This window comes from Cynocephalus volans, chromosome 15, assembly GCF_027409185.1.
Source record: "Cynocephalus volans isolate mCynVol1 chromosome 15, mCynVol1.pri, whole genome shotgun sequence".
Lineage (NCBI taxonomy): Eukaryota > Metazoa > Chordata > Mammalia > Dermoptera > Cynocephalidae > Cynocephalus > Cynocephalus volans.
Genome location: NC_084474.1, coordinates 14,272,756 through 14,289,457, shown reverse-complemented (window position 1 = coordinate 14,289,457; position 16,702 = coordinate 14,272,756). Strand labels below are relative to the sequence as shown.

General features: G+C 35.7%; 1 protein-coding gene across 2 annotated transcripts in view; it reads right to left on the bottom strand.

Moving 5' to 3' along the window:
* Positions 1 to 5,627: 5,627 nt before the first annotated feature.
* The window catches only part of TGS1 (trimethylguanosine synthase 1), a 37,805-nt gene continuing 26,730 nt past the window's right edge, over positions 5,628 to 16,702 (bottom strand). For both annotated transcript variants that reach the window (XM_063079498.1, XM_063079499.1), the window contains 2 exons: positions 16,236 to 16,314; positions 5,628 to 7,132 (listed from right to left, as the gene is read on the bottom strand). In XM_063079498.1, coding sequence (XP_062935568.1) covers positions 7,010 to 7,132; positions 16,236 to 16,314 — 202 coding nt within the window. In that variant the 3' untranslated portion in view covers positions 5,628 to 7,009. The remainder of the gene's footprint in view (positions 7,133 to 16,235; positions 16,315 to 16,702) is intronic.

Below are 16,702 nucleotides of genomic sequence, written 5' to 3'. Positions count from 1 at the left end.
TCTTAGAACAGAGTTAAACAGTTCTTCTGCCCCTTGCTGTGGGTACAGGTGAGAAGGAATCCCTGAACCCTCAGAATGGAAGTCAGTTTCTCCTGGAACCTGAGCTCTTCATTAGCTCTAGTGCCTTAAGCTCCTAGGGAGAGTCTGAGGACTGAAAGAATTCAAACAAATGCCTTCAAGATCCCCAGCCAGTCTAGTCCCAGAAAGAAGTGGCTGTAACAGTGATAACAAAACCATTAGCATATACATTTACCATCTTAAACGTCGGTTATAATTATTAAATATTTGAAGGATTAAAAAATCTTGAATTTACTTCAATTGGGACAGTTAAACTGGAGTAAACTGGGCACTGTCACAATCTTAATTTAGGACTTCCTAAACTCTTACTTGAAATACTGTGAGAGACCAATCTCCATATTCCTAGATGGAAGGAGGCCTTATGTAGTTTAGCCTCTATGCTGTCAAATGCAAATCTGGTAATTCCACTTTCTAGCTTAAAGTCCTGTGGTTCCCTATCACCTAAGGATGAAATCTACATTCCTAAGCATCTTAGATTTCATTATAAGGTACCAAAAGCCTAAAATGCAAAATAGTGTTCTTTTTGTTCTCCAGAAATTTACTGTCTAAAGGGAAGCCATTAGCAACTAGCCACACGTGGCTACCAAATATTTGCAATGTAGCTGGTACAAATTGAAATGTGCTAAGCTTAAAATCCACACTGGGTATTGAAGACTTCATAAGAAAAAACATAAAATTTCTCATTAATAATTGCTTATATTGATTACATGTTGAGGTGATATTTTGGATAGAGTTAAATATATTATTAAAATTAATTTCACCTGTTTATTTTTACTTTTAAACGTAGCTACTAGAAAATTTGAAGTTACATTTGTGGCTCACTTTACATTCCTATTGGACAATGCTGATCAAGAATCCCATTAATATTCTTTAGTATTTCCACCAGGTACCTCGCTTGGTTTCAGGATGCCTTCCCCACTGAAGGCTTGAGAATTAACCCACTTTCTCTTGCTGAAAAGGTAGCTTTGTTTTCCAGGGTCTCAAGGAACTGATAGCAGGTTGGGTAGTGAGGAAGGCACCACACTGAGGCTGGGGTTCACTTGCCTGTCTCCTGGGCGCTCTCTCGGAGCTGCCTGCTTGTTGTAGCACAAGCAGGGAGCCCTCTTACCTCCTGCTTCTGGTCTGGACTACTTCCCTTATGTTAGAGACCTCATTCTAAGGGGGGCTCTTCCCCTGGAGTCTGTGGACCATTGAGAGGATCATGTATAAAGTTTTGGTGGCGTGTGAAAATGGATGGCAAACATTAAACAAAAAACAAGCTTCTAGCAGTACCTGTGCTTTGCCACTGATAAATTTAGGGATTTTCATGTAATAGCTGTCGGAATTTTCTTGAAATCCCATTTACATGTATCACTACTTTGAAATTGTAGAAGCTGGTAGACTCTCCAGTAGACTTTATTTAATGTGTTAATAACAAGCACATGTTTACTACATCACAAATTTTTTTCTTGACATTTTAATAACTACTTTAATTTAGTGGGATTACTTTGTAATCCTAGGCTTTTATTTCATGCCTTTAAAAGCATGCTTCTGACAAGGGGCCCTTGGGCTTTACCAAGCTCTCAAAGCATGAAAGGCTCCCGCTGCGCACAGGGTGCAGCCAGTCTCCTCAGCTTGGCCCAGGAGACCAGGTTCCCCTGTAGCCTCAACTTCAGTGACTTCTGGCTGGGTTCAACATTTACTGATGCCTAAATATCCTCTGCCATCTTGTGCCTTTGTGCCTTCCAAATACTGTTATATTTCTTGGAATCTGTTAACCTGGAAAATTCCTACTCTGCTTTGTCTTTTCATGTGATAACTTATCAGACTGTTCAAAGGACAGCCTCTTCATGGCATACAGCATACCATGTCACACTTCCTAGCTCCTCGAGGGGACAATGTGGGTCTTTATCAGCTTTGTCGCTCACCGCCCATTCCGTTTCCCACAGTGTAGTATGTAGTGTTCTTTATGGTAGTAAATGAACATTTTTCATATTAATATACAAGTATTAAAAGGATAGTGATCCCTCATTTATGATAGTGTTTGAAATTCCTTTTTAAAAAATTAAGTTTAAAAAAGTTAAGTAAATAACAGTAGATATTGACATAGACATGGCATCATTCTGATGGTAGCAGTTAACTCCTGAGTCCATTTCTGAGTAGCTTGAGATATTCTTTATGCTATTTTCCACCTTTCTTATGAGTCAGAAACTATTCCAAAATCAAAAGTAAAAATAAGAATTAAAGCAAACATCATGAGATGATGTACTAACTTAGTATTAATAAACCAAAATATGTGTAAATGGATATTTTCCAGGGAATTATAAATTATTTAAAAACCTCATGAAGGCATTAAAAAATCTGAATCATTAAAAAATGCTACAATCAAAATCTCTCACTCAAAAGGTACCAGGCCGAGTTTTCCTGGAGTTCTACCAAGGGCTCAATGAACATGTATTGACAATGTTATTTAGGACACAGAAAAAAAATGAAAGAATTTCTAAAGCACTGTACCATAAGTCCAACTCTGATACCAAGACCAGGCAAAGTGCCCCCAAACCAAACATAAACAAAACAAAGTAAACTTATCAAGTGAAATCCAGTAGTGAACTAAAATAATACATTATGATACAATAGGATTTAATAATAGGAACTCAGACATGGTTGAATCATTTGAAAATTTTAAAGTAATTTAGGCTTTCCAACATTAAATAACAACAACAACAGAAAACTGTAGGAAAGAAAGGTAATATCTTAATTTTGATGCAAGCTATAACAACATTGAATAGAAATGCTTCTAAATCTTCACTGCAAAATAAAAAGCAAGGAACAAATGCCATGATTACAACATTCCTGGCAGTCCTAACCAATGCAATGGGAAACGAATAAAAATTAAGAGACTTACATATTGGCAAAGAGAAAAACTCATGAGTGGATGTCATGAATGCCTGTTTAGAAAATCAAAGTGAATCAACTGAAAAACTACTAGAACTATTAGAAAGAGTTCAGTAATATGACAAGGAAATCAAAAGCATTCTTGCACAGACAATACACCTATTAAAAAATGTAACGACAAAAAATCGCGTTCAAAATTGAGCAAAAAAAACTTGGCAAAAAATAATGCAAGATTTATACAAATAAAATGATATCTTTTCTAAAACACATAAAAGATCAGAATAACAGGACATACCAAGTCCTTGGATAGGAATATTCAAAGTTGTAAGGATACTACTTTCCCTAAAGTGAAAATTAAAAATCCCAAAGGATTTTAAAAATAGAACTTGATAAATTCAGGTTCATCTAAAAAAGTAAAAATGCTCAGGAAGAGCCAGAAAATTTTGAGAGAACAGTTGGGGTAATTCATAACTGTCAACACATACAATTAAAACTAATCAAACATATGACAAAGAAATGGACAAGTGGATCAATGGGACAAAACAAATTCCAGAATCTCACACACACACACACACGCACACACAAACATATATAGACACATGCATAAAGGTTAGATTTCAAATTAGTGGAGAAAGGTTCATCTAATAGAAAACAACATAGCAATTAGCCACTCATTTGGCAAATAAACTAGATGCCTAACACATGTATTTGGCTAATATATGAAAAATTGCTCATACCTCACTAGTAAGAAGGACATGCAAATTAAAATTACTTGTTTGTTCCTCAGACTGGTAACAATGGAAGTGAAAATATACAATACTTTTGAAAGTGTGAGGAAAATTGGTCCTTTTCATGCGTAGTTGGTGGGAATATACATTTTGATGGGCAACTTGGCATGACGTACAGAATAACATAAGCATGGCCTTTGACCTAAAAATTTCACTTCTGGGATACTATTCTACTTAGAAATATATCCTGCAGTACTATCCGCAATTGCAAAAGCAGTTAACAATTTAAATGTTCATGATTGGATGATGGTGAAATTCTCATGGATTTGTACCATCTATCTATTAAAAATGATAGTATTGATGTAGAAAAATTTGCAAGACATTAAATTAAAAATAAAATTTTGGAATATAATACCATGCCACCCCATTATGTGACAAGTTTTCATTGTACAGGGAAGCGTCTTAAAGGACACATACCACAGGGCTAACAGGCTGCCTTTGGGAGGGGAAAGGAAATGGGCAGATGAGGAGAGAAGGGTCAGGGGTCAAGTTCCATTTTTTCTTTTTTGCTCCACAATAACCAAGGGACAGGCTTGCTTTTTGAGCTTTTCAACTTTGTATTTAAATTGTGAAAGTACATATTTATTTGTATAAAAAATTGTTTTAAAGTTTTACAGTTTAACAAGAAAAAAAAGACTAGAACAGGGGCTGCTAGCTTCTTCACCTCTGTTTTATCCTAAGCAGCTCCAGGAGCTTAATTTTCTATCCACTTTACATATTTAGCTTCTTGGTAAGATTTTATTTGAACAAGAGTTATACAATAGACTAGAAGATTTCTAAAGTCCTTTTGAGCAATAACAATCTATAAAAGAGTCTATAAATTAGTCATATCCCTGTGTGATTAGTGGGCAGGAATATTTCAGTCTTGGTTAGGCTTCCTGTTCTACTCTAATAAGGTCATGTATATTCAGGAAGACAGATTAGGGTTTCTTTTCTCTCTCTCTCTTTTTTTTTTTAATGCAAGTCAAGTGAAGTAGTGAGAGTAGAGAAGGTACAAAGAAATCTATAACTGGTTGACTGGTTGTGATCAATTAGATGTAAACACCACTGCACTTGGACCACCAACAGATTGGTTATAATATGAATAATATACAAGTAAGATAATTATGGAAAGAAGTGTATGCATGAAAGGTTAAATGACAAAAAGCTAAAATATAATTGGTGATTTTGTAAATCTGCTTTTACCCCACCTGCCACCCCAAGTGGCTAAATAAAGTCAGACTTTAGTTCTAGGGGCTGTGTATAGAATAGGTTATGACCAGTGCTGGTATTATTTCAAAGACGTTGACAAGTTTATGATATGTATACACTAATGCTACATAAAGTATAAAGACTAAGAACGTTTGATGTTGTAAATTAATAAAAAAAGTAATTTCATTCTTAATGACCAGCTCAACTGCTATTGTGTTGCAGGGCAATCAGGTATAAATTGTAAAGTTTCAAGAGACTAAAGTTAGCATACTCCAACAAAGTTGTTTTTTATATAATAGTTATTTTTCTTGTCTAATTTTCCAGTACTTACTGGAAATTCCTCCAATTTACTTCAGTTTCCCTAGCCTTATCCTAGCCAAAATCATGTTCTATTTAATGGTTAACATGCTCACATTATTAAAGGATAAAAGGTCCCAGATCCAACCTTCAATGGCCAGAGTTGTATGTCACTGCCTTTTTACCCACTTGTAAAAATGACCGAGTAAACTTTTTAGATGAATAATTAAGCAACACATATTACTCCTCTTTTCACTATCATTTTAATAGAAAGAGAATATAAACTCTTACATTACAAAATATATTTAATATTGACTTTGCAATGGAAATTTTAAAAACAACAATTTTATGAAATAAAAAGATGTTAAAACCCAGAAAAAAATAAAGAAAAAAGGCTAATAATAGTAGGTCTGACTACATAAAGATTAAAAACTTCTGTATGACAAAAACAGAGTAAGTCTAAAGGCGAACTACAAACTGGAAAAAGATATGTGTAAAACCTACTAAAGACAAAGGGCTCTTTAATTTACAAAGAGCTCATACATATTAATAAAAAAGGGTAACAATCCAAAGGAAAAATTGAAAAAGAAACAGGGGAAAAACTATTTTAAAAAGGAAAAAATGTAAGAAAATACACTTAAATCTTGTTCATAATTATGGAAACGCATACAAACAATAAAATGCCATTTTCCTCACCCACGAGACAGCAACAGTGAAAATGCTTGACGATGCCCCAAGCTGGGGGGAGGGTGGGGACCTGTGCAGCAGAGTCACTGCGGGTGGGGGTATAAGTGGGCCCAACTTTACTGAGGGAATCTGACCAGATCTATCAAAATTAAAATGTACAAACCCCAGCAATCTGCTAGAAATTCACCCTGTGGGTATACTTGTTCAAAAACACATATTATATTTAAGGACAGCACAGAATTGGTAATTGCAAAAAACTGAAAACAGGCCAAGTATCCATCAAGAGGGAACTGGTTAAATTAATTACGGCATATCCAGTAGATGGAATACAAGATGGCCATTAAAAGGAACGAGGTAGATCTATATGTATGTACTGACATGGAAAATCTTCAAGACACACTAGTAAAAAAAGTATACACTTTTTAAAAAGATACATTAAGTTTAAAAAAAAAGGGGGGATACCGAACAGTGCATCAATGAGAAAAAAAGTGTATTAGGGTATACTGCAATTCCTTTCTGTCCTTCAAAGGATTTATGAAACACTGTCAGCTGTGGTTATCTTTAGATAGAAGAAAAAAAGGTGGGGTAGGGGCTAGGAGTCTTTTACTTTTCATTTTGTACCATTCTGTACTGTTCAGGTTTTTAGCTTTCAACATAAAACATTATTTCAGCAGGGTTTAAATGGGTGGATAGAATATAACTCATTCATTGTTCTTTGTATCTCTACATTAAGAAAACAAAATAATTGTTTTTATACACACATATACATACACACAAAAATATTAAACCAAAACATACAAAATTAAAAAAATACACATACATATCCTACACACATTGGAATTAAGCACAAGGCAAGCCTACCCTTTCCATATCAGACACTTACTATCCTAATGTACAATATACACAGTTAATATTATCCAAAGATCTCAAAGCACTTCATTAACAGTCATTAAACTTCTGTGAGTTTCCATTTCATATGGTGATATAAGATTATGGGTACAAAATACCACTGAATACAGGAAGACATTCCAAGTGTCTCGTCTGAATAACGTTCTGACCACTACCTGATCTTTTTGGTCCTTGTACTGCCTCAGTTAGGTTCCCGAGGCTGGTCTTCGGATCAGGTCACCAAAATAAGCAGTGATTGTCTTCAATTTATTGTTAAGAAAGTTCTGTTCTATTTCTACTTGCCCTCCGGGCCCTGCTAAGGATGCCACCTGAAAAAATGAACAGAAGAAAGTCACACAAACATAAACATGATTTCAAAACAATTCTTTCATTCATAATGTTTTATCAAATATCAGGAAGACTCTGGCTTTTTAAGTCCTTCAAATAATGAGGCATCTCAAGTGTTCACTGTTACTTCCCAGGTAGGTTATTAGTTTCAGACCCTTGTGATATCATGGGTAAGATCATGGTGCTAGGCTATCGTACAGGACTTCATCTCTCCAATGCCTTAAGCTAAAGAACTCAGAGGAAGAGAAAATAAACAAATCCTCCCCGAATATCAGGTATTTTTTATTAACACAGACATTGAATAACCCCCTTTCCTGAAAACCTTTGTCCCGTTCACCTTATCGTCTGCATCTTACCCTCTCATTCATTCAACAATATTTATTGAGTACGTGCTACATGACGTCAGGCATACATCTGAGGGCAAGACAGCTATGATTCAGGCTATAATACCTAGTCTCATGAACACTCTTTCTACTAATGACTTTTTCTTCTCTAATTGATCTCTTCTGCTGTTCTCCCAACTTGGACCATCTCCTCCACCTGTTGCTCTTTTGTGTATTTTAAATCTTTTTAAAAAATTGCTGTAAAATATATCGTTCTTTTTGAGGTCTACGAGAATATAGTGACCAACCCCTTTATTAGGAAGCTGCAAACACTGCCCCCTCCCCACCACCACAGAGTTAACAAGAAAAGGATACCAATCAAATGACTGGATCACAGGGCAATTAGCTGTTAAAGATTCTTATACTCCATGACAGTAATGCCTGTACTCGCCTTTGTAATACCTCAAACTAGCAATGTTTTACTCTAAGTTCTTATACAGATAAAATTTTGCTTTGGTCCAGCATTTTTTTCCTTCTAACCTCTCAGAGATCTATTAACTAGCAAATATATTACCTGCTAACCCATGATCCTGTCTTTAGAGGTCAGTTTATCAGGGTAGCAATAAGAAAGATCAAGGAAAGGGGAATGCAGTGGAGAGCCTGGGCAATCAGATAACAGAACATCCTGACTGACAGAGAAAGGGATAGCCAAAGTATTAGGGACAGGTACAAACAATGGGAGATGTAAATTTTCTGTAACTGTTAGCAGCAAAACTATAGTTTATTTTGTGAAAAGAGGTGCTCAATCTAGTTTAGTTTCGAGGGCTGAGAGAATCTAATCTCAGTGGTAATACACACACTATACCAGCATCCGGTAGGAGGTAAGATTTATAATGCATTACCAATGAGTATGTCTTTTAAAGTATTTCAACTTCCTCTTAGAAAAAAAGTCACAGATACAGAAATAGGGAAGAAACAACAGGTCATTTTATGGTATATTCTTAAAAGGAAAAAAAGAAAGAAGAGTTGTTCCACCAAGGCAGCAACATCAATTTCAGGTCCCATCCCACAGGGATATCAAAGAGATGGCTATGTTTTTATCAATAGGAACAGATGAATATAAAAGCTGAACACAGTGTCCGTAATAATGATTAAAAAACCACACATACATGTTCATAAGTAATACCTAAAGTGAAGCTAGACATTTAAAAATAGCCAAGTAGTCTCAGAGTGGCAATTATTAGGAATAATTGTTTTACTTTCTATTTTGGTATTTTTGTGCTAGTCTGATTTTTACAAGGAAGGGCAAAATGAGGAATTTTGTTGTTTGCCAATAAAAGGCATTTCTGGGCCGAGCCTGTGGCGCACTCGGGAGGGTGCTGCGCTGGGAGCGCGGCAACGCTCCCAGCGGCCGCGGGTTCGGATCCTATATAGGAATGGCCGGTGCACTCACTGGCTGAGTGCCAGTCACGAAAAAAGAAAAAAAAAAAAAAAAAAAAAGGCATTTCTGACCAGTATATCTAAAATATAATTGTTTCATAATAATTTTTCCATGAGCTAAGATATAACAAGTGTAGTATTTCTCCTGTTCTTCTAACAAGTAATTTATTTAAAGAACATAAGATTGGAAAGCTATTTTTGGGGGGTTGGGGTGGGGTGGGAGTAGGGAATGAGGGCGGAGGAGAAAGGAAAGGAGGAAAGAACAGTTTGGGTTAAGAGAACCAAAGGTGAGCTAAAACAGCAGGAAAAAACCTGCTAGGATCGGTCTATTAGGAAAAAAAAAAAAGTCAAGGCAAGTTTTAATTCCAAATCTATCAATAATTTGCTGCATCAATTTAGAAAGCCATTAAAATAGGCTCTGGCTTTTTAGATCTGCAAAACAGAACTACTACCTAACTCCCTAAATAAGGGTATTTCGAAAAAAAATTTTTTTTTCTGAAATCTACTTGGCAAAAAATGAAAGGTGCTATTAAAATAGATGGTTATCATTTCTAATATGAGCCAGAAATAGAATTACATAAAGAGTAATCTCTGAGAACATACAGTAATTTCTTTTCCTTCTCTATGTACCTTTTAGAGGATTGCCTAGATGTGGGTGCTTCAGATAAGAAAAAAAAGTGAAGATGAGAGTTTTATGAGGTCTGTGGCAAAAGAGTTCAAATATTACTTTACTCAGTAACTATTTACTAAGAGCTCACAGGTTTCTATTCTAGGCAGTGAAGTATAGAAAAAAAACCAAACCAAACCAAAACAAAAAACACCCTCTGCCTTCATAGATTTTACATTCTAGCTGGGAGTCAGATGATAGACAAATAAAACAAGTACTGTTCCTGATACTGGAAGAAAAAGTCAATCTATGTGTCAAAATATAATGAGAATACTCTTATTTCTTTAGTATTTAGAAAGAAATAATAATTAAAAGATACACGTTACTTTCAATAACGTGATTAAAAATAAATTCTAACCTTAGCTTTTTTGTGCTTTTACAAGTACATGTATTTTAAAGGTTAGAATTTTGGAGCTGGGAAGACAACAAATTTATATGGTTCAAGTGAATAAATAATACTTTGCTTCCAGCAAACTTAATACCATCAATTTCCAGCTGTCCTTAATTTTTAACTGACAAAATGTTCCCCTTTCTTAGTTAAAGTCTAATAAATTGAGAGAAGGAGGAAGTGGGAGAGAGAGAGAGAGAGAAGGAAGGAGGGAAGGAAGGAGGGATGAAAGGAGAGAGAAAGGGCGAGAGAGAAGGAAGGAAGCTAAATAGAAAAATGAGCAGTGCTGAATTACATTCTATGTTTTTGACATATTACCTAAGTATATTAGGTTTACCAAGAGAAATCCCAATTAGTTTGGACTGGAACTAGAAGAAAGGACTGAACTCTTTCATCAACAGATCACAATGAAGGTTATAACTTAGTAAAAATTAAGGCATATAAGATTTAAGAGTCAAATAAGCACTCAAAATTTCATTTTCTCAAAAGAAAATGAATTTAAAGTAAAAATGTATAATAAACAAATGAGCAAAGATAACTTCCAAACTGGATCCTAATGGAAAAATATACAATAAATACTAATGACAGGAACACTTTATTATAAGAGAGATGCAGAAAAATTAGGGCACTGAAAAAATACCCCATCACTACATAGCAGAAGTGATATTTATAATATGCAAAAACTTGTTTAGAAGCCAATTATGCCAGGTGAAAATGAAGACTATTTTACAGGGCCTGCAGATCTCTGTCAAATATAGCGGCAGGAGCAGCAAGCATCTGAAATAACAGCTGCTATTAGAAACCGAATGTCAGACAGGCCAAGTAAGTGCCTTACCCACTAGTCCTTTCTGCCCCCATTTTCCTTTATTACGTCCAACTAATAGCTACACAAAAATATTTCTGATGAATAGTTTTCTGGAAGGTAAAAGAAGAAAACATTTTTCATCAGTGGAAAACAGGCAACATTCTAACTTAGAGATATTTATTAAATTAGTTCTAATTTCCTGCATATGGCAAACAAATGAGATTTCTATGCTTAAATGAATAAATCATAATTATTTTACTAACAGTGTTTCAGATAACTTTAAAATGATTCCTCCGGCTCTGATGGAGTTTGGATGTGTTATGCCCTCCAAAACTCATGTGGAAATTTGATCTCCAATGTGGCAGTGTTGGAAGCTGATTGAGTCATGGGGGCGGATCCCCCACGAATGGATTAATACTCTCCCTGGGGGAGGAGGGGTAGTGATTGAGTTCTTGCTCTATTAGTTCCCACGAGAACTGATGGTTTAAAGGACCCTAGCACCTCCTCTCTCTTTCTCTCTTCCTTCCTCTTGCCATGTGATCTGCTCGTACACACCAGCAGCCTGCCACTTTCCACCATGAGTAGTAGCAGCCTGAGGCCCATGCCAGATGCAACCATCCCAGAACCATAAGCCAAATAAACCTCTTTTCCTTATAAATTACCCAGTCTCAGGTAGTTCTGTTATAGCAACACAAAACTGACTAAAACAGGCTCTCAAAGATGTTATTTCTTTTCTGTTTTCAAATATTCAAATATTTACTTGTTGATTACAATAAATGTGATTTTAAAAAACCACCATTGCCAACAGGAGCACACTGGTGACAGGTCAAAAAAAAAATCCTCCTAGGCATCGAAAGCTCACCTGCATTGGTCTCCTAAGAGGAAGCTACCAATAACCAATTCACTAAGCTTTGTCCTTTACCCATTCTCAGAACCAGATACTCGAAACACGAAGACTGTTCTTCAACTCAACAAGTTACATAAAGCACAACAGACCAGAGGATCAGGAAACCCTGGCTATTAGTGTAGGACTGGTAGGAAGCATTGTGTTTGGCACAAAAGGGCTGGGCATCCCTCTATTTTCTATCTACATCATTTACTGGGAAAATTTACTCACAGAAGTGAAAGAAATATAAGCTTATGTACAAAAGCATTTCAGCAACACTGCATATTTGTGTCTTCCAAGTACAGCCTGTGAGGCCAGTCCATTTGACACCCCCTCTAGAGAATATCATGCAGTAAAAGAAGAAACCATACTGCTCTAACTGTCCAACAGCAAACTTTCCCAGGGCAAAGCTGAATAGTAAACATTAGCAACTGATCACATGTCTACCCTGAATTGCAATGTATGTTTAAGCAGTGATTTTACTAAGAACAGAGTTGGTCTAGAAACCTGGGTAGCCATTACAAGAAGAGACAGGAGAATACCTGTGGCAGGTAAAGCTCAGCAACAAATGCCTTCCATTTTGTGGTGAATTTTTAGCCCTGTTTTCTTTCTCACCAAACAGGAATGGGACAGAACTGATTCAGCAGAAATTCTCCTATAATTCCCTTTGCTTCTCGTGTCACCTCAAATTCTACTTACAGCTCCAACCTCATGGTGAGCTCACACTGTGATAACAGAAGAATGTTTCTTCTCAGTAATGAATCTCATGTCAGTGGTGGCAGCAAGATATAAGGCACTGACCCTGTCACACTGTGTGGCAGAAAGAGTGGGCCAATCTGAAAACTTCCCTAGTTTACTCATTGATAAAATCCGGTTGACAACCTGCCATGCTCACTCTAGAGTGTTAACAATGATGCAACATGCAGGAGATCCTTATCAACTCTGGTTCTTAGTTTCTTCCTACTCTCTCATGCTTCTGGACCTAACCATGGACCTGCTGGAATAATTTTATAATACCCCAAGGATACAGTTTTGGCTACATGAGAGTGCTATCATTAGACCAGATTTCCACTATATTAATTTAATTCAGAACAATCTGACACAATTTTTAAAATCAGTTCTAACATTTAGAGACGATTAAGGCCCCCAAATTTCCACTTATTAAATAAGCAGAATTAATATTTGCAAAGAAATCAGCAGTAAATTTTTATTGTATTCAGCCAAAAATACTAAAAATGCTAATGAATTGAATTTAGTTACATTTAGGATACTTTCCAAATAACAATATTACCTAGTAGTTCATCATGTTTACAGATACTTCTAGTTATTCAAATGCATACTCTATTCTTCCATACAATAGGTTTTAGAAATGTTATCTATAAATAAATACCTCATTCCTACCTATCTATCTATCATCTATCTACCAACCAAAATACACTATTTGAAATGTGCCGACTACTACAGTTAGGACCTTTTCCCTTCCTAGACATCACAGAATGGAGTATGAAAAGCCAATGGGAGCTTCAAGAAGTCTACGAACTAGACAGAAGAGATAGAGCCCTTGATTAAATCAAATACCAATTTCTATACTTAAAGATACAACTTAAACAATCACAGCATAAGTCCTGCCTAAGTATTAAGTAAATTTGTAAATGCTTTCCCCCTTTTGAGGAAATAACATAAGGTGGGGTTTGGCCCAACGATTCTCATGATGCATGTCTGCAAAGCCACAGAAGGTGGAGTGTGTCTGCTGACCAAGGCCTGGAATCACGTGACACAGGGCCTCCAGTTCATTTTCTAACCATTTGTAGAGATGTTGCTTAGTGTTGTCCGGCTCTTTGTACTTGTATGAGCATACTATGAAGATAAGCGATTTAAATTAATTTGAGCAGTACAAATGCTATTATTTTTCTGAGGCTAGATGTTCTATGTCTAGTTATGAAATCAAACTAGGATAAGGAGCTACCACATCAAATGACCAGGGGCCACTCCTCTTATCATTCCCATGTCTGGCTAAGAGACAAGGCAGCTTGGGTTAGCAATTCCACCCCCAGGGATTTCACAAACGGTGGTGTTTGATAATCCCTGAATGCAGCTCCCTTTGGGAGACTAACAATCCTAGCTTGATCCAAAACCTCGATTAATTGTACAGTTTTATTTCTTAAAAGAGAAGCTTTTCATGTTTGTAATACATGGTGGATCCAAAGTTAGTATTGGCTGCAATTCTAGATAAAATACATCTAGCCTGGGCTCTCTGAATAGAATCTTACTCCACAGGTTTCAATAGTGACTTCAGAAAGAGCCTCTCACAAAAAGATTTTCTAAGTTATTCATTTCTTGGGCTTCACAGTGACAGTATGGATAGCAAGGGATATATGTCCTGGAATAACCCCAAACAGAAAAAGGGTATAGGAGATCAAGCTAACAGGGGACCTGAGAAATATTTCACTGGATACATAAAACAATTAGTATCATCTTCTACATGGAACGATTTTTAAGATACGTTGTATTTGTATTGAGTCCATACTTAGTTCAGGATAATATAAATATTATCCAGAGTACAATCTTTCTGGGTGGGAAATTAACTCTCCTTTATAGATATTTCTATGTGAAAAATGCAGCATGAATTTCAAACAGCAGAATCATAAACTTTGGGAACCCAACCTATTTGTAAGTTCAGGTTGTTGTGACATTCTAAATCTTCCTTAACAAAAAGCTGACTTCTTTGTTATTCTGTGATTTCTTCCAATCTCATAGTGCTGTCTTCCCTTATTTAAAAAATCCCTCATATGAATAAATGTTCTCCATTTTAAAAAGAAAAAGTCAATTTCCCACTGTAATTTGATCTAAATTCAATATCAAACAAAATAATTTACTTGATATCTCCCCAGTTTCCTTTCTGACTTTTATTCTCTAGTGTCACTACTCCCTCTAGAGGCAGAAAATGGGAATGAGTTGCCAACCTTAATTCTGGCAGAATTTTGAAGTAAACCAAAAGCATGTTAAAGAAAAAGTAACTTTCCTTTTGTGAAAGTTTTAATTTAACTAAAAAATTTAATCACTATAACTTTTATGCTAAAGAGTGAACTCCCTATTGTTTATTATTCAAGTACCCAAATAAGCCTATCTATATTTAATATAAGGATCACAATATAGCCCAGCAAAGATCATATAGCCTCTGAGACTAGGTGTGCAGGATAATATTCACATAGGAGGAAAAAAAAGTTATGGAACCAGTAGGCTTAATCTTATCCAGCAGTCTAGAGAGCAGCTGAGTCACATGAGTAAAGGATATTAGGGTTTAATATCAAACTTGTTATCAAAAACTCACAAAGGGATAGTGCCCTTTTCTTATAAACGGTACAACATATACTATTCGGGGATGCCTAATGTTTAGATACAATGGATCATAAATAGATGATGAGCAGCTAAATCTATTTCATCTACTAACTCACAGAATAAGAGCTCAGGATTGTTAACTTCATTTACTTTCTTTTCACCCAGAGAATCTCAACTCTGGGGCACATTACAATTACTTCAGCTTTAAAAAATGTATGCTTGGGTCTCATCCCAGAAAATAAATCAGAGAATCTTTCCATGCAAACCAAGGTATCAGTAGTTTTAAAAAGCTACTCAGCTAAAATTACAATACTCTTAGATATGACACCAAAAGCATAGGCATCACAAAGAAAAAAACAGATAAACTGGATTTCATGACAGAATGTATATACCCAAGTTGGAAAACTAGACTAAGGTAATCTAGAAGAAAAAAGGAAGGGACAAAATGCCAGAAAATATAGATAAGGAACACTAAAATTCTAATAATCAATGTCCCAGAAAAAAGAAAAAGTATTGTCAGAAAAATATAGTTGAAGAAAGAATGGAGATACATTTTCCTGAATAAAAAAAACAAACCCTCAGGGAAAAAACTTTTCAATAGAGTAACTAGCACAAAGCAGATATACAGTAAGTGTTTCTAGAAAAGCACGAAGTGAAGCCATCACTGAGTCTTTATGAGGCAGTTATTAACACCAGGTCCAATTCCACTAGGAAAAAAATAACGTGACTAAATATTTACGGTAAGAACTGAAAAAGGACATTTGAATGTTAGTCAAGTGTTGTATACTCCAAGACTATAGTTTAAACTGTTTTTGGCCATATTAAGGTCTTATCTGTCTCTATACTTCTGCTTAGGCTACTATTTTCAGGAATACCTAAAATCTCTATTCTTATATTTCGATAAGGCAGACCTTGGCTAGTTTAGCTATGCAGCATTTGAAACACAACACATTCAATACGTTCAACACATTCAACACATTAGTCCTTTCAATACATCTTAGTCATAGCCTGCAGTGCTCTATTTGTGTCTACGTATGCCAGGATCTGTGGAGATGAAGAGGATGTAGTAGACGTGGATCTAACTGTCACACGCTTCCTGTTCTGTAATAGTAGTCAACAAGCCAAGGACTTCTCATAAACATGTTCTCTGGTAAGAGAACATCCTATATCTTCTTCAGCCCATTCTGTGTAAAAGTTAAGCCAGAGGCTCATAGAAGTTCTTCAGCAATGTCTTACCTGGTCAATATCAGTGTTTCTCGGGAGAAAATAAACGATATTATTAGTGATCTTCTGGGAAAGTCTGAAAATTTCAAAGGTGGAGAGCAGTTAAGGAAAAGTAACAAAAACAGTAACTAATTTCTGATCAGAAAATGTCCTTTACTTATTATAACCCAAATAAATTTTGGTATGTAACAAAAAGGCATAAGTTCAAATCCTATAATGGAACCTAAAAGAGAATTAAATACAAGATTTTTTAATTTAACAGCATACTGTCCCTGACAGGTCAGAGATCAGAAGTTTAACCTATGTGTCCAATTATCCTGCTGCCTAATGGTCGGCAGCAAGAGTCAGAAATACACTCTTTTTCTTTCTGCCATTCCCTAATTATTGAGAAAATAGAAGAGCAAATAGGAAAGCACAACACCAACTCTTTTCGGTAAAGAATAAAGACGAGTGACTCTGTCCATTGTACTCTACATTCT